Source organism: Bombus huntii, chromosome 6 (assembly GCF_024542735.1).
Source record: "Bombus huntii isolate Logan2020A chromosome 6, iyBomHunt1.1, whole genome shotgun sequence".
Taxonomy (NCBI): domain Eukaryota; kingdom Metazoa; phylum Arthropoda; class Insecta; order Hymenoptera; family Apidae; genus Bombus; species Bombus huntii.
In genome coordinates, this window is record NC_066243.1 from 4,312,088 (window position 1) to 4,337,457 (window position 25,370).

Below are 25,370 nucleotides of genomic sequence, written 5' to 3' on the forward strand. Positions count from 1 at the left end.
GATGAAGCCGGAGGACAGGAGCGTTGAGAGAAAAAAAAGCGCGAAGGAGAAGGGAGAAACGAGGGAGAACAACGTTCCTTCCTTTGCTTCCGCTGGAAAATCCGTTTCACAGCTTCGCTAAGATATGCGGTTTTCTAAGAGGGGGAAAAAAGAAGAAGAGGAAGAGAAAGAAGGAGAAGGAGAAGGAAAGTGGCAAGACCCTTCGGTGGAAGGTTCCTGCTTCCCCTAACCGGAACAAGGAAATGCCCCTCTCCTCTCTTTTCCTGCTTTCGCATTTTTCGCGCCTTATTTCGTGTCGTCTTCCTCGATCTTTGTTTTCGTGACAGAGATGGACGTTATTCGACTAATTGCAAGTAAATGCAGCGAATAATTGAAATAAACAGATAAATACAGCAAAATTGCCTTTATTCGAATAACCACTATCAGAATAAAATTTATATATTAATATATTCTATATACTATATTATAATATATGTTGTTATTTCTATACTCAGAGGTAAGAGCAGAATAGTTATTATTTTATTGAATGGATAAATCTATCACACCGTTCTGAGCCAAAAAACACGCGCTTACAAAAGCTGGGGATAAAAACAAAAAAGCCTATCGATTAAATCTATCGATTGTAACTAGGATCATCCTCTAGTTACTATTTCTTATAACTAACGCATCTGCATATGGATGGCGAGCACGAACTCATTGTCATTTTCAACAATATAAGTATATTATACATAATTATATCATATTATTAGTATAGTTATATATAGTATATTATAGTTATATTATATATACTACATACTATAATATAATATAATATAATATAATATAATATAATATAATATAATATAATATAATATAATATAATATAATATAATATAATATAATATAATATAATATAATATAATATAATATAATATAATATAATATAATATAATATAATATAATATAATATAATATAATATAATATAATATAATATAATATAATATAATATAATATAATATAATATAATATAATATAATATAATATAATATAATATAATATATACTATATAATATACTATACACTATATTATAATATAACTATAATATACCATATATAAGTATACCAATAATGTAATATAGTTATATTATAATATAGTATATAGATTACAACTATGATAATAATATATTTTATTGTATATTATAATATAATTATATACTAATACTAAAATATTCGAAACCAAAGCCCAACATAATATACGAATGTTGTATCATTCGAACACTTTGCTATCCGAACATAATGTTTTTCAGTACATACAATACATATTTAAATAAGTACATATTTTATTAATGTCTATATAAAACATAAAAATTCTATCATTTTTCCGATTGAACGAGTCCCGGTCGTAATAATTTACAAGAATGTACAAGAGAAAGGAGAAGCAAAAGAGGACGTAAATAAGAAACTTGGAAGTGTAAGTGCAACAGTATTGGCAAAAATACACGATGTTTTGAAAGCCATGATCACAGATATTAAAAACCAACAACGCGATATTGAAAATTATGAAAAGCGGGTAGGTTTTTCAGATGCTGCATACAGTAGAGAAGAACCCCCAAGTATACTGACGTAATGAAATGGCTTCATCGTGATACAAACGACGATAATGACGATTTTATTCAAATGAAAACAGCAAACGAAAGTGATAATGAAGACGTGCCTTGTCATGACGAAGCATTCGTGGCATTTACAGAAGGGCTTCGATGATTCGAAATACAAAAAGAACGTAACTCTATACAATTACTTATGTCGATAAAATTATGTGACTTGGCAGCCAAAAAGATGCGGCGTCCATAAATATTTCAAGAATCTGTCAATTAATTTTAATCTGTGTTTGAAGAAATAAAATTTTATAGCAGAAAAGTGATTGTTCTATTATGGGAAAATTCCATTATCCGAATAATTTTCTTTCTCTATTAATTCGGTTCTAACGTAATTGCAAAGAAATAAGCAATATACGTTATCTAAAATTTTCATATGAATAGTATTACGCAAAGAGGGTATACGATAAGAAGGTCGGGACATTGCAAAAGCTGAACTAGAAGGGGTGTGAAAATATCTCGAAGAAAGGAAAGGAAAGGGAAAGTGCCAAGGGTAAAAGCTCTGACAATTTTGTAAGTGGGTCGTAAGAAGGATTTTGTGCCAACAACTCGAAAAGACCAGGAACTTCCTACGTATGATTATACATATACGTACGTAAGCGAAGGGCCAGTTATGTTTGCCGAAAGTGGTATCGAGGTGTTGCCTAAGCTGTATATATACACATAGAAGCTTCTTATAGACAGTATATTTTGATGAAATGATTATTACCAACATTGGAAACCTCCAACACTACATATCTTTCAAATATAAAATACCAAATGAGAAGTTACTTCGTTTGATAGCTCAATATGAAACGATTGGAAGAAAAGTCACTATTATTTCAAAATATTGGTTTGGTAACTGTCATTTATTTTTTTAGTCATTAGTTTTTTTAGTCATTTTTTAAGTCATTAGATGGTATTGACAAAATCCGCAATCACTTAGTTATCAATCCAATAGTACCTAAATAGTCGAAATAAACAATATATTCATTAAATAATTTTCTTCTTAGGTATTTTATTGAAGTAACTGCCATGTTTGCTGGGTATTTTATGCTTCAAGAATGATCAATATTATATTAGAATATCCAAGTTTCATTATCTGAACAATATTACGCGGTAACGAAAAACAAATATACATAGTAGAATTTCGATTATCAGGATACCTACTACTGACGGAATGATTGCTTTCTGTAACATCGAATAACGAAACATTCGATTATCGAAACAGTGTTGCTTAATAAGTAAGGGACAAAATTATGTATTTAATTATGATTATACAATATCTTAATTTATCCTATCCTTTCTGCGTAGGTTATAATTCTTTCTTATACAGGGTGGTTGGTAACTGGTGGTACAGGCGGAAAGGGGGTGATTCTACGCGAAAAACGATCTACAGTGAGATCCGTTATAACGAGACGGGATAAAGTGCACGCGTACCGAGCGAAAATTCAAAGTCGATTTTCTCGAAAACAAAGCCTGAAACGAAAAATTTTTATTCTATATTTTCGACTTCTTTTTTCGCGTAGAATCACCCTCTTTCCGCTTGTACCACCAGTTATCAACCACCCTGTATATTTCACAGTATTTTAATTGAAAAGATCATTTACTATATATACTTCAAGGAACAACTTTATAGAATTTAATTTAAGAGTAATTGAAATACAAATAGTTGTTTTCCTAGAACGTATATGAACTTGTCAGCTCCATTGCAACCGAAACTTTCCATATAGTTCAATGAATATCGAACAATTGGAATTGGCAGCCATCTGGAATGTTGGAGTTTAAGGCGAAATTATCTAATGGTTTGAACAAATCGTCTCGTTAAAACCATAGGTAAAAAAAAGATTTTACCTCGGATCGTGTCAAATCAATTAATCACTTTTCCTCTTTACACATACAAAATCATATTAGATGAATGAACAAATCTTTTCCAAAATTAACTTAGGAATCGACTTGATAATTAAATCTCAGACTACAAATAGCTGGAAGCATTTAGCTAAAACGTATGAACGATTGAAATTTGGAAAAAATTAATTGTCTTTCCTTGCGATTGCACAAATTCTTTCGCAATAGATCCAGAGAACATTGGAGAACATTGGAATTCTGCCAAGATAGAACGTTTAGACATAGAAGAGAAGCAGAGAGAATCACTCACCAGTGCGTGTGGCCAAAAGACAAATTGCCAGTAACGTCGCGAGCTTCTTGGAAAACCTGCAGGCAAAAGAAACGTGTTGATTATTGATTGAACCTTCAGTCAGTAACAGTGGGCAAATAAAACAGTGACCGTACTATAATTCCAGTTCCAGTCGAAGATTAATTGTTTGATTTCTTCGAAAGTATTTGCAATTGATGGCTAGATTCTGTTCGGGCCTGATAAATTACAGACAAACTTCGTCTACCTCGAAATAGAAAGGTTAAGAACGTAGAAAATTTATCTGATTCAAATAAAGATGCAATACGATTCGAATTTGTACAATCGATAGATACAATCAAATATAAACATAATTTAGAGTGCTATTAAATGTTATTAAATGGTAAAGAAATAAAAGCTTGATAAAAATTTGTTTCATCAGCTAAGGATTGGGACAAATTATGGATATTTTATATATTTTTCCTATTATATAAATTCTATATTGTGCCTTTTTTTTTTTGCTACAGCAGCAGATGAAAGTCCACGGCCAAGTGGGAAGAAATCAAATTTGGAGTTTCCTTAGTGTAATCTTTAGGCGGTTGGTTAACGTTTAAGGATCGTAAGTTATGAAAACATTTTTATCTAAATAAATTGACTCTATTATGCGCTATACTATATTATACTATACTATAGTGTATCTATCTCTATACCTCTCTATACATTTCTATACTCTATCAAATATCAAGAACTTATTTTTAATTTGCGCAACAACATCTTCGCACCTGAAATCCTCCGCTACAATTTGCAGAAAAAAAATAACTGTTAGAAATATCGCTCGTTTAGCGTAAGTCTATGGTTGGTCAACGTTTCGAGTTGTAAATTATAAAGGCATTTTATCCGGATGAGTTCACCCTCGGTGTGTATAATGTACTATGCTTTAACAGAAATGATACTGAAATATAAATGAGTACGGGAGCATAATGTCATACTTTACTGTGGAGAATTCTTCACGACACAGCACAACGCAGTAGGTACTCGTCTGCTGCAGGAAAACAAGTCTGAAAATACAGGCAACTGTCGTGGTGCATGCAATGAATAAGGTACATAACTAATCAGCCACACGAGACCATACAGTCATGACAAAAACTGACAGGAAGACTAACAATGAGACGATCCACGCTTTCCCTGTTAGTATCGCTTTTCACCTCGTTTATTCAAGACTTGTAAACTAGTTGTAAGTACCATTCCTAACGCGTGTTGACGAAATGTAATGAATGAGGTTCGCGTGCAAGTTAATGATGTTCCATTTATCTACATCTCGCTATAAAAGAGAACCTCAATTTGGTGAAGCAAAACGCTCCGCGCTGAACCAATTAAATAACATCGGTGTAGATATTCGACAATTAGAATTAACAAGATATTTAGCGCGACTATAATATTTCGTGGATATCATAAAATTATTTAAACAATCAATTAATTACATTAATTATATTAATAAACCTTGATGTTCAGTCGGGCCGTGTTTAATATTTGCACTTGCTTAAGATGGCTGTTTATGCTGTATACTAATTTCTTACTAAATATATATTGGCAATAAATATTCTGTGATTTCTATGTACATTTTCTAATCGGTTTTAAACTTGACTAATCACGGCGGTCGTGTCTTGTTCGTGTCTATTTCGTAGAAACCACAAAATTATTTAAATAAGCAATTAGTCACATTAATTTTATTAAGAAACCTTGATGTTCAGTCGGGCCGTATTTAATATTTGCACTTGCTTAAGATGGCTGTTTATGCTGTATATTAATTTCTTACTAAATATATGTTGGCAATAAATATTCTGTGATTTCTATGTACATTTTCTGATCGGTTTTAAACTTGACTAATCATGGCGGTCGTGTCTATTTCGTAGAAACTACAAAATTATTTAAATAACCAATTAGTTACATTATTTTTATTAATAAACCTTTATGTTCAGTCGGGCCGTGTTTAATATTTGCACTTGCTTAAGATGGCTGTTTATGCTGTATACTAATTTCTTACTAAATATATGTTGACTATAAATATTCTGTGATTTCTATGTACATTTTCTAATCGGTTTTAAACTTGACTAATCACGGCGGTCGTGTCTTGTTCGTGTCTATTTCGTAGAAACCTCAAAATTATTTAAGTAAGCAATTAGTCACATTAATTTTATTAAGAAACCTTGATGTTCAGTCGGGCCGTATTTAATATTTGCACTTGCTTAAGATGGCTGTTTATGTTGTATACTAATTTCTTACTAAATATATGTTGGCAATAAATATTTTGTGATTTCTATGTACATTTTCTGATCGGTTTTAAACTTGACTAATCATGGCGGTCGTGTTTATTTCGTAGAAACTACAAAATTATTTAAATAACCAATTAGTTACATTATTTTTATTAATAAACCTTTATGTTCAGTCGGGCCGTGTTTAATATTTGCACTTGCTTAAGATGGCTGTTTATGCTGTATACTAATTTCTTACTAAATATATGTTGGCAATAAATATTTTGTGATTTCTATGTACATTTTCTGATCGGTTTTAAACTTGACTAATCACGGCGGTCGTGTCTTGTTCGTGTCTATTTCGTAGAAACCACAAAATTATTTAAATAAGCAATTAGTCACATTAATTTTATTAAGAAACCTTGATGTTCAGTCGGGCCGTATTTAATATTTGCACTTGCTTAAGATGGCTGTTTATGCTGTATATTAATTTCTTACTAAATATATGTTGACAATAAATATTCTATGATTTCTATGTACATTTTCTGATCGGTTTTAAACCTGACTAATCATGACGATCGCGTCTCGTTACATGTTTCGTATAAAACATAAACTATGGTAACAGTTGAAATATTTTCGTGAGTATAGCCGGAATTTATTAATTATAAAGGTTCAGTTTTTTTACAACACGATGTCGAAAAACGTATTTGAAGGCTTTTACTGTTCAAAAATAACCTACTTAAAGGATGTTATTGTTGCTTCAAAAAATTTTCCAGAAAGATTTCGTGAAGCTAGCCGACAGTTGCCAAAAATCCTTAAAAAATACTCGTAAAACGAGCAGCTGTCTTAGAACATCTCTATGAACTTCCCGTGTGATCTCCGCTACGTCACGCAAACGCTCAAACGAACACAATTACCACGTACGCAAGTATGAAATTCGCGACGTTAATAGCGCATTTCCTTCATCTGTTTTCCTTACCAGTTGATGCTGCAATTAGCAACGTCATCCAATCAATTAGGTCAGGAACCGAGCAGGACTCGCCTACTGCTGCTTACCATTGCATAGTACGCAAGCGAAACAAAATTCATGCACACAATTGGATTCGCATACGAAGCAACCCACGTTTGCCAACATATGCACCTAGCCAACCTTGCGGATAACTACGGATCAATTACGTGACGCTGGATGTCGTGGATGCATCGACCGCGAGTGTACACGAGATCCACAGGGTGTCTACATCGGCACTGTCGCCATTTACCGCAAGGAAACAGTTCACTTCCGGCTGCATTCCGTTACGAGGCGTCGCCACGCTATCAGCGCTGTTCTCTGTCGCGATTTCTCGCGATAATCCCTTCGTCCTCGTACGTGATTCCCGAAGGGAGAAACGTATTCGGTATTCGTAAAATGTTTGAACAAGGTTTTACGTACGAAGGACTGCAAATGAGATTCTTTGAATGTTTCAGATCGCATGCACGCCTGGAATGCTTTAATTCTTAATTCTGAAGCAAATGAAATAACAATAATTAAATTATTCATTCAATTACTTGTTAATTACAACCAAAGCGAATGGATTTGACGAAAGTAGCTGCCAACTTTATTTGATTTATTGTCTATCTTGCCTGTAATTTTGTAATTTTGAATATGTATATGTATATTAATATCCACATGTACATTAGTATGTATATATATGTCGGAGATGAAAGAACACCGGAGCCTTTGGAATTTTGGATAATCCCGCAACATTGTAACCTAGAGTCTACTATAGCTGTGATTGAACAATTGTAGTTATTCAATCCGATTGTAATTGTTCGAGAGTTGTGATAATGAGCTTGGGCTCGAGGCGACAGTCAGTCGCCGAACGTAGCCGCGGTCACGGGATGAACGCTGTGTCTAACAAAGGCATGGAATAATTCTATAACTCTCCTTAAAAAGGAAATAGTTGTAACACTCGATAGTAAACATTCCAACGGTCTCTGTCCCGTAGCTCGCCACACGCAGACCCTATTCTTCGAGTAAGATGATTGCCAGATGTCGATGCGTCTTCGCAGCACATGTTCAACTAGCCCGAGGGCCCGTTATAAATCTTAAGATTTAGTCAACTAAAGTCCTTCAAACGGACAAACAGTCTTTGTCCCAACTACGGGAAAATAGGGGAGACCTATTTTTCAACGAGCGGCGTCTCCCACTAGCAACTTTCCCTCGAGGGCGGCTAGCATCTTTTTCTAACCACCGATATGGAGATTGACCAATTAGCAGCAACGCCAATTTCCCTTACTTTCTGAGCGAAGGCTTTTCTCGACGAATCCGATGATCTCGTGTCCTTAGACACACCCCAATATAGTTTTCCTCTGTGGCATCATCGGGACGGGAAAGTCATTCCCGCTCGCGATCTCATCGATGAAAAAGAGTAACTCCTTACGACCAGTGAATATTACGCGTCCGACTTAGATTTTGTGAGTACGTTCATCTATCATCCCGTCGACCGCGGATTCGTTATTGAACCTAGGATCATTGTCATTAGTTTCTCGAGTACCTAACTACCACGGTTACTTGTCCGGTTCTATAATAATCGTATTTGCACTAGTCAATGTCTTCTCTATTGCATAACGACAACGTGTAACCCAAACGAAGATTCGTTTCACGCCCCTAACCCTAATTCTAATGTAAACCCGACATATATATATTAATTAATTATTTATTAGTCCAATTATAAAGATATTAGCGTTCTATAACATAATTTGGTAATATGGAAATATCGTCGATAATGATTTGGTATACCTTCGTAATATCTTTATTTCTATAGGCAACGAAAGACTGGCGAATTATTTATTAATACATTTCGCGAAAGTGTACGATCAATATTCCTTTCATCTGTATATATGGTGTTCATCGATGGCATAACATGGTCTAAAAAAGTCCAACATCGTTAGTATAACGATGCAACTGACGATAATGCTCGTTATCACGGTGAGACGGACATGGTGATATTGTCGGTGGAAGAGGCGATGTCTGCCATTAAATCGTATGCGAAAAGCTTGTATACACGTGTCAGAGAACCAAATTAGCTGACGTTGAATATAATGGTTACATTGGAGTCGCGGCGGCCAAGAAGCACCGGAACACATTTATCCCGTGATATCGTCGAAAGACACATCAAGCTGATTTACGTTCCAAATGTATAATTATAATTTAACAATACTCGAAGAAGCGAACGCCGACATCGTAATTAATAGCGTACGAAATGTAGTGGAATTATGATTAAGCGGTTAAATTCGTCTTCCTTTAACAGTCAATTGATGTTTGTAAAATGTTTCGTAATTATTCTCCGTGGAAATTAAACACACATCTAGTTAAATAATATTTGACAACGATCTAATTCCAGGATATATAAAAAATAAAATTCAATTCGTAACAAAATTGTACCATTTCGTACCTATGGCGAGTACTTGATGAAATAATTTTGCTGTAATAATTAAATAGACTTTCGTGGTAATCTGAATGTAAAAAGATACATTGAAATTTATAATTTATATTTCTGGCAGCAATTAATTTTCTCTCTATATTTATATGTTCCATATTTATAATTTAATGAAAATACGAAGCTTCTTCTTCAATGTCGCTTCTAGTAAATAATATGATACGCTTAAAATATCGGAATAGCTAATAACTCCATTTAGCTACTATGCAACGACGTTAATAACACAGATGTATCTTCTACTTCAAATCACAAAAATCCGCTGTTCCTTTCTTCGTTATTAGTAACGTCACACGCTTTCTTCTTCTCGCTGTAAATTCTTAACGACGACAAAAATTAACTCGTACTATCCAACGGTTGATATTCATGTCCTCGCTTCGAAAGTTCGATGTTAAGTTCACCGATTAATATATCTTTGTCCGTCTAACGTTTAATGTAACCGAGGCCAGCATTAAAAGCGCTAGTTTTCGTTTTCTCGTGATTTATGGAGCTTTATTTCGGTGATGGATGGCCTGCGGTCGCTTTGATTCCGGTCTGCGATAATACCAGGCATTGCGAAATGGAAACCACGACACACCGCATCGACGCATTGAGCAGCGTTCACTATCAAAACGCACGTTGAGGTCGATGCATTCCAGTGGCATCAGTCTGCGTATAGCACGCACCGCAGGATGTCAGTGCTATGTATGTATGCGACATACATATATACCTATACCTTATACCTAATGAAATCAGTAAATGTCTGTCTGTCGTTTGCACAACTCTGAACATCCCACGTCTGATAGCATTATCAAAGCAATAATTTTCATGGAAAAAAGGGGAAATCTATGTTCGCGTTACATCGTGTCGTAAAAACAATAGAAATTTATGACTTGCACTACGAAAGGAAGACGAGAGATGTAACTTGTGGCGTACAGATATATTTGTTTGCAAATAAATTTCAGAATCTTGAGAAATTGAAATAACTTTATGATTTAATTAAGTATATAATAATTAGTAATTTAACAGGTTGTAATTGAAGTAAAACAAACTCCAGAAGTTTTTGACGAAAGACAATGAACAATTATTTTCAACTACCATAACCACATAAATTCTTCGAATCTAAGAAATGTGCTACTCTCTGAATTAACCATTGAATCGTCGCTGAATCAATTAAATCTGTTGAATATATAGTACATTTGTATTGTGCGTGCGAGAGTGAGGGAACGTGGAGCGAAAACACACACAAGTACGTATCACCTGCTTGGTGAATTGGCATGATGGCCAAGGCCTCCATTGAGACAAAAGAGAGAAGCGCAGTGTGAAATCTCGTACCGTAGGCCTCCGGCTAGTAGCCCACGTGGCGAGCAAAGTTATGCGAATATTAGAATAAAGTTCTTTGTAATGTCTCTCCAAATGCTCTGCATACTTTAACAGAATCAACTGAGACGAACGAAAGAAACTATCGATCGATGGCGTTTCAAAAATAAAAATACAAAGTGGAAGATGGAAATACGTCTGATGCTAATGCGAATTACAGAACAGGAAACTTTTATTCCTTCGCATTATAATATCAAAAGATTTATTTAGAAACACTTCACTCAAGAACATTTCGAACCGCGTTTAATGTATTAATATATTCGACGCTTTTAAAACGCCTCCGCTTCAGCCATCGACTTCGTCATTCGACGGTAATCCTTCAATTCCGTTAAATGACCAACCTATAGCCGAACATAAACAACGGCGGATGTGCATCGATGGGACAAACAATGTTTGTCGTCCAATTGCCTGTGAGAATGGTACCACAGCAACTATAGGATCAGTCCCTTAATGTAACCACGTTTGCTACAACATCAGTTGTAAATAGGGACCAATTCATTAGTTGACAAACTGTGTCATTGTTACATTGATGATACTTTACAAAGGAGAATGGAGAATGTATTTATCGTTTACCGGCTATATACAATGAGGACACACTATAGCCTAGTTAGTGGTATCATTATCGCCTTGACAAAGATACTGTCTTATCTGTCGTTTCAGCAATAATTCCGCACTATTGATCAACACCATACAGTTCACGAATTTCATAGCTATGTTGCGCATTGTATTGATTATGCAACCTATCGATTGAAGTCTGTTTATTTACTGCTGGATAGTTATGGAAAGCAGAAGTACTTTTGATGTAATTTTTAAAGACATTTCTATGACTCTTTACCTTTATTCGATAAAAATTATTTTATGATATTAATTTTAGAAAAATTGATCGAAAATTAGTTTAAAAGAATTCAAATTGTCCTACGTGCTTAATACGATTGAGTATAATAAAGAATCTACTTCTGACAACAGACACGAATATAATATACATACTTAACACTCTGGAGACCGGCTGCTCTGACAAACATATAGACTGAATTCCCGGGTGTTTTTGGAGCGATTGAAAAAGATTCAAAGCGACCAATATTACATCTAACATACTGATAACGGTTTCGTATTGTTCAAACAATTAGTGTAAAACACTTTCATAAATTTTCGTTCATAGCATTCATTGCTTTTTTTACTGTTTTATTTAACAGTAGTTAAAATTTATATAGGATACCGCATGGAGTATGAAAGACGCGAATTTGCGCCTCTGGCCCCCAGAGTGTTAATACGATTGGATATAATAACAAAAAATATTTCTAGCAGTAGACACGAATATAACATACGTGCGGGTATATTAATGCAATTGGGTATAATAAAAAATCTATGTTAGAATATGCATAATTATAATTTTTATTACAATTTACTGTAATTATATATTGATTATATATGACAACATATAAATACAGATACGAGTATAATATACGTAAGGGCATATTAATATTATACAATTGGGTATAATAAAAAATCTATGTTAGAATATGCATAATTATAATTTTTATTATAATTTACTGTAACATATAAATACAGATACGAATATAATATACGTAAGGGCATATTAATATTATACAATTGGGTATAATAAAAAATCTATGTTAGAATATGCATAATTATAATTTTTATTATAATTTCCTGTAATTATATATTGTATCACATGTAATAACATACAAATACAGATATGAATGTAATATGCGTACGGGTATATTAATACAACTGGGTATAATAAAAAATCTACTTTAGGATATGTATAATTATGATTTTTATTATAATTTCCTGTAATTATATATTGTATCATATGTAATAACATATAAATACAGATATGAATGTAATATACATTAGCTGAATGTAAAATTTATTGCAAACCAAATTGATCGAAAGTATAATCCGACATTCTAGGAATCGACGTTTCGAATATGCATAATTTTAATTTTTATTATAATTTACTGTAATTATATATTGTATTATATATGTAAATATATTTACAATATATATATTATATATGTACAATATGTAAATACAGATATGAATGTAGTATACATTAACTGAATGTAAAATTTACTCCAAACCCAGTTGGTACAAAGTATAGTCAAATATTTTAGGAATCGACGTTTCGAATATGCATAATTTTAATTTTTATTATAATTTCCTGTAATTATATATTGTATCATATGTAATAACGTATAAATACAGATATGAATGTAATATACATTAGCTGAATGCAAAATTTATTGCACACCAAATTGATCGAAAGTATAGTCAAACATTCTAGGAATCGACGTTTCGCGAATATCAATTGGTAACATTTGGCCCGTTCAAGTTCCTGATAGCTGAGTCGATCACCAAGAATTTTCGATCAGCAGTGCTACTGCAAACTCCAAACTTTAAGCAACCGACGAAAGTTTAATAGTTTAAGATAGAAGCTAAGTAGATCGAGATAGTAAGGTAATTAATGCACGCAGTTGGTTGGATCAGTTTGTAGTCGTTAAGTAACAATGACTAGCGTGAGCGAGACGAGGAAAGTGGATGGCAGAAATATTGAAATAAATCACTGTAAAGTGCAAAATAATGATGAGGAATTAATTGTAGTTGAACAAAAATATACATTGCACCGATAAATAAAGTAAAATTCTACATAAGCTGAGATGTATGCCAATGTTTCAAGACATGTATCAAGTTGAGTAAATTATTCGAAACAATGCTATAATTTTGTATTACGTATCCTGCGTGCATGATTAGATGCATTTCGATTTATTTCTTTTACACGACAAGTTTCGAATTAATATCTCGATAATGTTCTAAAAACATTAAAATTCCATCATCAGTGCACCTACTTGGGTTCTTATCTTAATTCTGAGCTAAACTCTATCGTAGAAGTGAGCAGACAAAAATTTTAGCTACATAACCAGCTTGCAAAGTATTTCAATATACTTCGACAAAATTACCGCAACAGTGTATGGACCTTAAAATTACATTAAGCAGTAAATCAAACTGGCTATAAGTAACACCCGCAATGAATCTTCCTCCCAGTATCTGTAACAACATGTGCTCTTCGGCAACATGCAGGACAGATATTAACAAAGAAAATGCAAAACATATGACAACTCTAATTAACGTCGCCCGCACATATTAAACCCTTTCACTATGCGCAGCAGAGTTTAGCCGTCAGTATCCTGTCGCTGTGCAGGACACTTGTGCTGCTGGTCTATATTTCACCGTAAACAGAGTATAACAATATGCAAATTGAACACAAAAGTCTGCAAGTGTGAAGCTTTCCAGCGCAAGATTTCGACAGACGATTAAGAACATTTTTAACTCTACTAATTCGCATTTAAAATTTAAGATAAAATCAAATGCTAACTACCGACACACAGTTAACAAATACCATAAAGAAATAAACATTCAGGATAGATTTTTAAAGACGAGTGGCCTGCAGTTAGAAGTTTTTGTGGAAGTTTCACCTCGTCAATTATTTGCCGAATTTGTCTAACGGTCACTCAAATAAAATATCGAGTTTCACTAAGAAATATGAGAAATAATAATAGTCATAATATAAAGTAAAATAATAATACAATACAAACGATGAAATAAAAATAATAATGAGAGAATACACCAAAGAATTCATTACGTAACAAGCAAATTGAGAAAAGATAGTAGAAAGCGAGAAGAGATAATTTCATTTCTTCGCGAAAGAAAGCAAACGAAAATGTTCGCACAGACCTAACACATAGTCCAAGTTTGTCAAAATAAATTTTAGCGATAGGGTTAAACTTGCAACAATGTCTGCGGCATAATAACGAGAAGCACAAAAGCTTTGAACAAAGTTTTATCGAATAGGCGCATCTTCCACAGAGATCGGTAAATGACCGCGCGTTAATTAGTTAACGCTGAACATCGCAGCTACATCGCCACCCATGCACAAGAGAACGTACTCGACGATGTCATTGCACTGTAACGGCAGTGCTTCATCGCGATATGACTAAGCTAACTTCCCTCCTAACTGGACATGTTTAATAAGGCCCGAGCTAATTGCATCAACTATTAAAGCCGCAGTTACCTGGACAACGTGGATCGCATTAATGTTTCGCAAGGGTGTCGTCACCTGTTCAACTTCTATCCGCAACTAAATCATTCATTGGAGAAAGCCAATCAACTGGAACACGTCTGTTCATCGATTTCAGGCAATCGTAGATCTCGCCTTTAGGCAATAAATTTGTCTCGGCTTAGTCGTTGACATACTGCGCTTAAGTTCTCTAACTATTTTGCAAGAGGCAAGTAAGCACACTGAAGAAAAATAGTAATTAATAATGTATTTGCATGGGATGTACGATAATATCTTAGAAGGCAGTGAAAATGAGATACGAAATTACTTTTCATTGGAAATTGAAATCTCCGTATAAGAATTATCTTACTGTATACTATACGTTATATGTTGCAAAACGAATTACATTTACGAAATAGAGATGATTTTTTTATATCATTAGGTTACGACTTTTAGAAAATGAATAGATAAAATTGCATTTGTAGAGGACTTGTATAGGATGTTTGATCGTGAGATTTACTAGACGTTATTGCTTGTTGAAATCGTCGAATATATTTAAAATAATAAATTAGTATACAGACTATATTCACTGAGACGCTCGTACAGTGTATAAGTCATAAAATAGGATTGCTGATAACTCGTTAATTAGATCGCTGATAATTCGTTGATAACTGGTTGATAACTGATCGACAACTGACTGTAACTCATTTCCTTGCGATCGCGTCCGCTTGTTTATACTGGTCGGGGGAGAGTGGGAAAATTCAAATTCATGCGTCAAGGCGGTGTCAATGTCCCGAGGCAAAATAACAACATGAGTTGAATTGTCCTCTAACTCATGTGTCGCTACACATTTATCGCTGTAGTAGGTTACGCTTACATTTTTTGAATTAATTATTCGAGTTACTATAAGGAAATAGTCGCTTTGATTAAAAAGATTTATTCAAGTTACATTTATTGAGTCGCGTATTATAGCAATTCTTTTAATATTTGTATATTTTAGCATGTATAATTTTCACAAAAAGGAATATTAAAGTTACAATTCACTTCATAGTTGCTTAACCTCGTGGCGATTAATTTCCAGCATACATGTCCGAATACGCTGATCAACATTTAGCACACTTTTATGTGCACGTATCTTCTCGGTAATTTCCTAGCTTCGATATGGTTATTAATAAATATAAGTTTTAGCAATGCAAGCTTTCATAATAGAGAGTTGGAAAATCAACTAGCAATTAAAATCAACTCCGCTCGATTAGCTTGCGACGATGCTACCTACGTCATACATCACTGTGCCTTGAGACCAGAAGGTTTGGAAATTACTTAAAGTTTCGGGGACAGCATGTTTACAGCAAGTTTCAGACACGTAGTTTATGCGTGATGGAGCACCAGTCCATTTTCATTTAGACAACACGTAGGCGGAAGCTCAGCTGCAAGATGGATTGGACAATACATACTTCTCGATCTTCCATACTCTTTCCTTTCAGATTTGTCTACGGTTGTAGTTAAACAGAACTGGTTTCACAGTTTCGAAGACTAGCGTGAAATTAGAAAATGTAATATTTAGTTTGAACATCTCACATGTTACCACAATGAACTAGTAATATAATTTTCATTTTAATTCGATGGAAAATAAGACTTGAATAGGTCAAGTCGACTTCTCTCTCTAATTAAGAGATTTGGATATTTTATAGAAAAAAATTAATTAAACAAATAATTCCTTGTTGGGAATAAATGAAACCTACAACGACACTCTTTTGTTTTACCATCTCTTAAAACCTATAAGTATTCTTCGTTACTTTGGAAATGAAAATCATCAATTTCTAAACATATCTGTGAACAGACATTTGCATATTTTCTACAAAAGCTAAATAAAAAATGTTTCCTACCCTGTAACTTCTTCGATTTCTTACTCTATTCATATGCATATTTTCCAAATAAAACTCGTAAATCTATAGACGTTCATTTTCTATTTGATTATAAACTACAGTTATCTACGATTAAAATCATTTTACCTAAAGAATCAACATATTCGTTAGGAAGATAATGCAACCGAACGTATATAGACTAACTCATACAACGAATAAACAGACCCTGGGGATACATTTTTGTCGATAAAATGTGTAGTCATTGGATCTTTTATCTAAATTTTGGAACGTTAACTTTCATAGACGCAGCAAAACGGAAGCAAGGGTGTGAGAATATCTATTGTAGTCATTGAACCCTTAGCATGAAACGCTGTATCAGCAAATACCTTCAGCACGAAGATGATGAAGAGATACTATCTAAGGGTAGTTTCCTAAGGTCCGAAGCTAAGTGTTCGCCAGCATTGATCCGGTGTATCGAACAGCACTTCACGTTCATAACGCTGCGCTGTTAGGGAAGAATATTGGGATTGCAACTAAGTGATTGCGGATTTTGTCATTAGGTGGTATTGACAAACTCCGGCATAGATCACCGTAGATCACTTGCGTTGTCGCGTTCGATGGCGCAAAGATAACTTTGGCTAGTCAGTTCATTTTCGGTAGGAAACTGCTTCGGATTATGACAGTAGAAAAATAAGAGAAAGGTAAATTAAAAATCTTTTTTACAATTAGGTATTAAATATCGGGAACCAAGTTCGCACGGATGTTCGTTGGAAAGTCTCCGTGACCCATGTATCGTCATTCGTCCAAGAAAATTGACAAATTAACCCCTTTACGAGTAGTGAAAAGATCAGTTAATCGACTAAGAATCAGTCGAGCAATCGTTTGTCGAAACGTTGTAAATACTTCAAAAAAATATCTAGCGACATTTATATCTATATGCGAATGGCATATCGTAACTGTGATTCGCTTTCGGGCAAGACGCTCATTTTTCTCGTATGATGTGTGCAAATCGAAAAGATGAGGGCCCTGTTGCGTGTCAAAAGTGAAATTTGCGGCAGGCGGGAAGGCTGAAATGCAGACGTGAATCGCAGCACTGGACAAAGGTACGCGTGCAAGGAATGTATACGTTAGAAAAAGCATTAAAGTAGCGAACAATGGACAAGTTCGTAAATAGAAAAGGATAGAATGTGAACAGCCATTGTTGTATCCTTTTGTAATTTCTTTTTCGCTAAAACACGTGTCTACAGTGCCTGTTGAAATTTCCCTCTATTTAACAGAATATTAATCTGATACTTGTCAGAGAGATCGTTGCGTTCTTGCGTAGGAGTATGAAGAAAGTGCGAGATTTTAAAATTCTTTTCAGATCATATCAAGAGAGGGACTTCAACGTTAACGCTCGATTTTCATATCTGTAATTGTGATTTAACATGGGGAAGTTCATTTCTATGTCTATTTGTACAAAACAGTAGGTTTCAAGAGATTATAAATATTTTCTTTTTTGATTTTTGTTTGTATTACAAATTTTATTACAAATTGCAAATTGTTTTATTTTTATCACGCGATTTAGCGAACAGCGAAGAATTTCAGTTCTATGATATTGCGTTGGCAATTAAGTGATTGCGGATTTTGTCATTACCACCTAATGACAAAATCCGCAATTACTTAGTTGCCAACCCAATAGAAAGAAACAATTGGAAGACGAAAAAAATAAAAAATTTCGCCAGCAGTATTACGATCTAACATATTGAAATAATTAAACTAGAATGATTATTGCGTAAGAACTGCTAAATAAAGTTAAAATACAAAATAAGTTTATACGAAGAAATGTGAAAAAAGTAACAAACTTGAACAAATAAAACATACGATCGAGATAATAATAAAACAAAGAAACGATCATTTTGCAAGGCGTTTAATATTAAAAGGTAATTTGAAAAGTTTTACATTGTAATCGAAGCGAGGTATCTCGATAAAGTAATTATTCTTCAATTTCTTAAGAGAGTAGAATTTCAAATTATAATTTCAGATTAATTATAGAAATAATATTTAAAGCGCATTTAAACGCTAAATTAAGTTGAATACGTTCTTGGTTTCTTTATAGAAATTGCAAACACATACAGTACTTAATATACTGAAAGAAGAACTAATTTACTTGCGTTGTAACAACGCACACGCATAGACGTATTACCAGAATTACTCGAGCAAATTGTACAGCAAAAGAACCAACTTTTATCGTTCAGTTTCTTCGCGTAATATGTATGTGCTCCAAAATAAAAGCGTATGACGAACGATTTGAACAATAATTGTGACGGGAATCCATTAAATTGTAAAATACGTTTCAGTTTCCAATCAGAAATATCATTCGGTACCACACATTCTCCTCCGATGGAAATGACTGCGAACTTTGCTAAAAGCACGTAATCGTTCGTATTTTTTTTCAATGTGCGTTCATAGGCCAGAAAGAATGAACTCTGTTTAACGTAAAAACGATCAGCAGAGTCAAAAAGGTTCTAAAGAAACTGAAATCTGAGTTTGCCAAATTTAGCTTTTCGACAGTTGTCAAGATTTTCTGCATTTCTGGAATTTTGGATACAAAAACTATGAAAAATGCCTTAAACTTTTTATAGGAAATGGAAATGGACCAACTGCGTGTTATATGCAGACAGTCGCAAAAGTACTCGTGCACTATTTAAAAATGGAGTAACTTTTTCAAAATTCAGCCAAACGACCTGAGCTTCTTTGAGAAGCTGGAGCGACTGGTTCACTGAATGATGCGTAAAAGAAATTTTGAGAAAATTGAAACTGGTAGGAACGACGATGAACATGGTAGAGGCCATCTTGTACATTTTTTTTTATCTGGGCTTGTAGTGAAAACAACAACAAGCTTTGAACATTTATGTCAGTCATATACAAAATTTCACAGAAATCGGTGAACGTTGCTATGGGCTACGAATAGTTAAAAATGGTAAAAATCACAGATTTTTGCGACTTTCAGTCTATATAACCGTAATAAATTCAAAAATTTAAATTACATTTTTCCATGTGTGTCGCCTGTTTTTTCATCAACCGATTTTGATGAAATTTTCAGCATGCATGTAACTGGCATGTATGTAAATATACAGAACGTACTTTTTAAATTTTCGCTACAGGTTTGGATAAAAAAGTTATGCAAAGTGGCCATGCATCGTCATTGCTACCAGTTTCAATTTTCTCAAAGTTTCTTTTACACATCATCTAATTCTAAAATAGTTAATCCAATTTAATGGGTAAACGCTGTTAAAATGTTAAAATTTTATTTGATTATTTCATCATCGTACACGGTAGTTCCTAATCTGCATATAATAAAATCTACTGGCTGAATATTCTAGCTCTCCACGATGTATAACGTCTACGACTTAAGAATATCCTTGCTACCAGCTATTAAAAGTAGATTTAAAAGATCGGTGATCAAACTTTTACAAGCAATAAACGAGTTATGCTTGACTTTTAATTCCATTTCAAATTTAATGAGCGTTAAATTACCTACACGTGATTTGATCCTCACTATGGCTGTTTCTCTTTTAGATCGCGAAAGAAAAGAGATGTTCCGGTGAAAATATCGAATGACCAATACTCGTTGATCAAGCGGCTCTAAACTACACATTCCGTATTGACGTTTCAAGCGGCGGACCACGTTCTATTGTGTGCGATATAGGTTCTGACCAAAGTGGGCATGAAGGCGATGGCTTCAGCTATTGATATCAAGCTCGGTGAAAAGGATGGCCTTAACGTTTTAAGATTTTTTCACGTGAAAACGCGATCGGACAAATGATTTTTGAAATATGTATATCATATTTAAACGCGTTAATTTTACGTTTACATTTTAAAATTAGCAGAATCGCTGCACATACAACGTTCGACCCATTCTTTTTATTTTTTCAATATTTTTATCGAAAAAGAGACGCGAACTTTCACCTGTGGTATGTTTTAAATGCTAATTAAAGAAATATCAGCAACCGTGACGGATGAAAAGGTTCGTGTAAATTCGCAGAAACCTGGAAAATTCGTAAATCCCAGTAATTTTTCTTCCGACACTTCAATTTTCCAGCTCGTACAGACGAGACGCGCATATTTCCCCGGAAACGGAACGGTTCCACGTTTTAACGAGTCGTTTAGACGTAACGAGCGCATGCCGTGATTGCGTAGGAGAGGCAGCAGGCCTCGAGTTTACTTATCAAAACCACGGTTCCTAACAGCGGCACATTAACCCACAGCTTAAGTTAGTTTACTACGAAACAGACAGCTTTAATAAAGCTCTACGCGGCTTCTGTATATTATAGACGTTACAGCTGCTCCAGCAATGCGACTTTCATTACTCAGGAAAATATCTGCTCGAGATATCTCACAAGCCGGGGCGAAACTTCGCGTTTACCGCTATGCTTCTACCTGCACAAATAATAGATCGTTTACGGGTAAACGCATCTTCCAAGATGATCAAGAGGATAAGTAATAATTGCCGTGTTTTGCAGCCTGCTATTAGAACGTATGCAAATTTCCGAGTAACGTATTCATGATGAGCCTGAAGAAAGTACAAAGGGAATAGGATTTGATAGAGTAGAGAGAACGATGCTGCAACAAGCGGATTTTATTAACGAACATCAGAATGTTATAAAAGGAACAGATGCTCTAACGACTAATGCGGTTTATCCTTTTCCTGTGTTTTAGATTGTACGGATTGTAAGTGTTTTATACATTTTACTTCATTGCAATTTATTGAAACAGTGAAGAGATTTTCGAAACTTTGGCGAATACGTATATGATTAATGAATAATGTATTTCTCGCAGCATTCATAAACGAATTGTAATATGGAAATATCCATTAGGTGTCTCATGAATAAAATATATTACACGTTCGACGATATATTGATAGAAATGTAAGGCTATCGTAATTAACATTAAATAACAAGTTTATATTAATCGTTATAACACACATGATACACAATCATATTCAAGCCGCGGTATAAATTGTTCAATATTAGGAGATCAGTTATTCAATTCGGTACGCGATTCAGATTATTTCATCATTGATGATGCTATTATATATAAAATTCTAGCGCAATCGAGTATTCGAATTTAACACTTTGACTGCCACGCCAAAATCACATGTTTCGCTCAGGACGCCACGGGAGTATTTTTATTATTCAAAGTATATAATGGCAAAATAATAATAAATTGATGATGTAAGGCAATATTCTTCCCCAATGGACCGTTTATCTTGTTGGTGGTCACGGGTGACCACCGTGGCGCCTTGGTAACAGTTGATAGCGACATAATATAACAAGGTTTCGTTTATTTCAACAAACAATTCGCATTCGTTATTTCGTTATAAGCAAAACGTCCAGAATATATTGTTGAAACGTGTAGATGATATTTGTGAACAGTATTATGATTATTTTTATGATTTCGACGAAACATTCGGCTGAAATGGTAGAAGTCCGCAAAGAAATTATGTTTGTGATAAACCAATGATGGTGGTAGATTACAACAGAGGAAAATGTGCTATAGATTTATCAGATCAAATGATAGCATATTCTACACCACATAGAAGAACCTTCAAGTGGTATATAAAATTAGCTTTAGAGTTATTGTTAATACATCCATTTCAAACGCGATGATACTCTATAAACAAGCAGCAAAAACAAAAATCAGGGTATCAGATTTTGGAATGGCACTCGCAATGCACCTTACACAGTACCATTCACCAGAGCCATCAACTACACTTATTCGACAAAGATTGCGACACGAAATCCAGAAGAAAGAAGAGCAAGCGTGCCTGGCACGAAAATTTTGGAGAGAGTGCTATAAAAAAATGTTAAACAGTTGGGATCAAAAATTGCTAAGAATCGGACCAAAAAGATGACCGTCTATTCTCCAGATTGTATCGATGAGCCACATTTATGTTTAAAGTGCTTTAACACGATGCAGCACCGTTAGATGCAAGAGTTGTTTTCTTTTTTTTTATTAACGTTCTAATAAAAATGTTTAATTGTTCAATGGGGCACTTTTTATTTCAAAGTATCTTCTATTTATCGGTTACATTCAAAATGCCCTAACTGTTAATTTTCATTCAATTTTTACAATTGTAAGAAGTTCAAGCGCTCCGGTCACCAATAACCACCGTGGCGTCACAGGAGAAACCGTGGCTGGTCATTTATGACCAACGTGGCAGTCAAAGTGTTAATAGCTACATATCAACTTTCAAAATTTGATTATTTGATTATTCCGCTGCGCATGAACGTAACATGATCATAAATAATAAAATTATTGCCAGTGCACAATTTTCTATCTCTTTAAATTACATCCTGTCGAAGATAAGCAATTATTTATCTCTTGAACGAAAATCGATATAAACTTAATTGTTAGTTTATCGTTTCTAGGAAAAAAAAAGAAAATAAAAGCTTAGCTGACGACAGAAATCCCATATTGCCAATTAAGGGTTGACTAAACGTTTCAGCGTACGTACATTGTACGTACATACACGCGACCATTCTTGCTGAAGAGAGCATATAAATTCTGACGTGTTAATTACGTTACCCTCGCGATTGCATTAGCGTTGGTGTACACAGGAGACAAGAGGGCTTACACGTTTGCATGCTGGCAATGAGAGGTAAGTAGTAATAGCATGTTCCCGCCGCACGCTGCACTTCGCTCGACATCGTACAACGGCATTCAATATAGCTTCGATAATTGCATAAATTATTGCGCCCGCTCGTGAAAATACGCTTCTGCCTGAAACGAGTAGTCGCGTCGTAATGACTTTGTGTGTGCCGATCGCGATAAAAATGCTAAGGAAATTGTCGGTTTGCTAATTCTATCTTACAAAATCTTAAACATTGCGCGATAGTATCGTTACACAGTGGATGAAAGGACACTAGGTATACAGTGTATTGTTGCAAAAGCTGTGTTCCAAGCTGACACACGAAAAGTAGCTCTGTTTAAAGTTAACAGATAACGAGTAACTTTGTCGCAAGCTAACGCGTAAGAAGTAGCTCCGTTGCAAGTTAACAGATGAAAAGTAAGTCTATTCGAAGTTAACGCATGAAAAGCAGCTCCGTTCTAATTTAACGCATGGAAAAATAGATCTATTCCAACTTAACACATTTGAAGTTAGAAAAAACTTGCAGTGAACGATAATTTTGTACTGCTATTTTTAATAATTCTGTGAATAAAAAGAATAAGATGAGATACTTGAAAGGGTAATACTTTAGGGGATATTTAATCTGTATCTTAAATTTGGAATAAGTACGACATGTTAAACATTGTTTCGTGCCTTTCTTGATATTTCCTATTGTGTTATAAATATTGACACGATTTAGCTTTTACGTAATTAATTTCAGGGTATTAAGTTGTTTAATCATCCGATAAGTTCTGCACTTCACTACCACAATTTATGAATTTAGATATAAATTTATTATTGGATACGATCTTAGAATCTGAACAGACAATTGACGTTATACAACACTTCGATTTCACCAAGAGTTAGCAATATAAAATACATATCAATATAATTCAACAATTTACGTTCAAATTTGGAAACGAAATTAATCTTCGCAAATGTATTCGAAAATTCCGATTATTCACTAAAATTTCTTGGAAATATTTCAATTACACAACTTACGTTTCTTTAATATCAAAAATAAGTAATTTTCGGTATGATCTTTTTACACAAAAAATAATAAAATCATAGAGTTGTTTATGTTAATAGGTACTCTTTTCTTTCTGTATTTTATTTGTGTCCTTTTTTCTTTAATATTTTCTATTTCTAATACCGTTTCTAAAAATTACGGTACTGCACTGTGCTTCTCTTCCTCCCTCTAATTTTCACATTTTAATGGTTTCTGTAGCTTCCAATATATGCGTATTTACTTCCACTCTGAAACTGTATTATAGTTATAGTATTCTCCGTCCTAAAATCACAGAGATCTTATTATAATGTTATCGTTTCTTTACATTTGGCATAAAATGGCTAAAATATCAGTTATCTTCCTGCGGAAAAACTTTTTAATAGAACGATATTATGATAATTGTATGAAAAGCAATTTTGACTATTGCGATTTCACTCTGAATATTTCAATGTGAATGGCATAAATGATTTTATCCTATGTACACGAACCGTCTACTCTTTTACCTTTTGATATGCATCAATATTTATGTATTAACATATTTTCCATCAGGTGTGTAATTATCACATTACTGATACGTTTTAACATTTATTTACTATAATATATCAACCAGATATCAAAGCAAAATCGTGAAATTCATTCGTGGTTTTTACACATTGCAACTCTCGATAATTGCTTTCGAATCTGCCTCTGATATGAGCTGACTTCATTAACATTACACTGATCGTTCTACATTACTAATTAGCAAATCGGACTGATTGTTAAAGGACTATTAATCACCATTATAATTACATCTTCTCCTCCATATTATTTGGAATATGTTTATGTTATGAAACGAAGAGAAACAACGGTGTTTAACCTTTGTAGATCATTCTAACACGATAATTGAAGACTTCTTGTAGACAACACAGTAAGTGTCAAACATTAAATTTTT

The 25,370-nt window shown here is 34.0% G+C and overlaps 1 protein-coding gene across 1 annotated transcript in view; it reads right to left on the reverse strand.

Moving 5' to 3' along the window:
• Positions 1-25,370, reverse strand: part of LOC126866583 (cadherin-87A) — a 533,242-nt gene that overhangs the window by 256,068 nt on the left and 251,804 nt on the right. Inside the window, exon 4 of the mRNA XM_050620360.1 lies at positions 3,773-3,828. Within this exon, the coding sequence (XP_050476317.1) occupies positions 3,773-3,828 (56 nt within the window). The remainder of the gene's footprint in view (positions 1-3,772; positions 3,829-25,370) is intronic.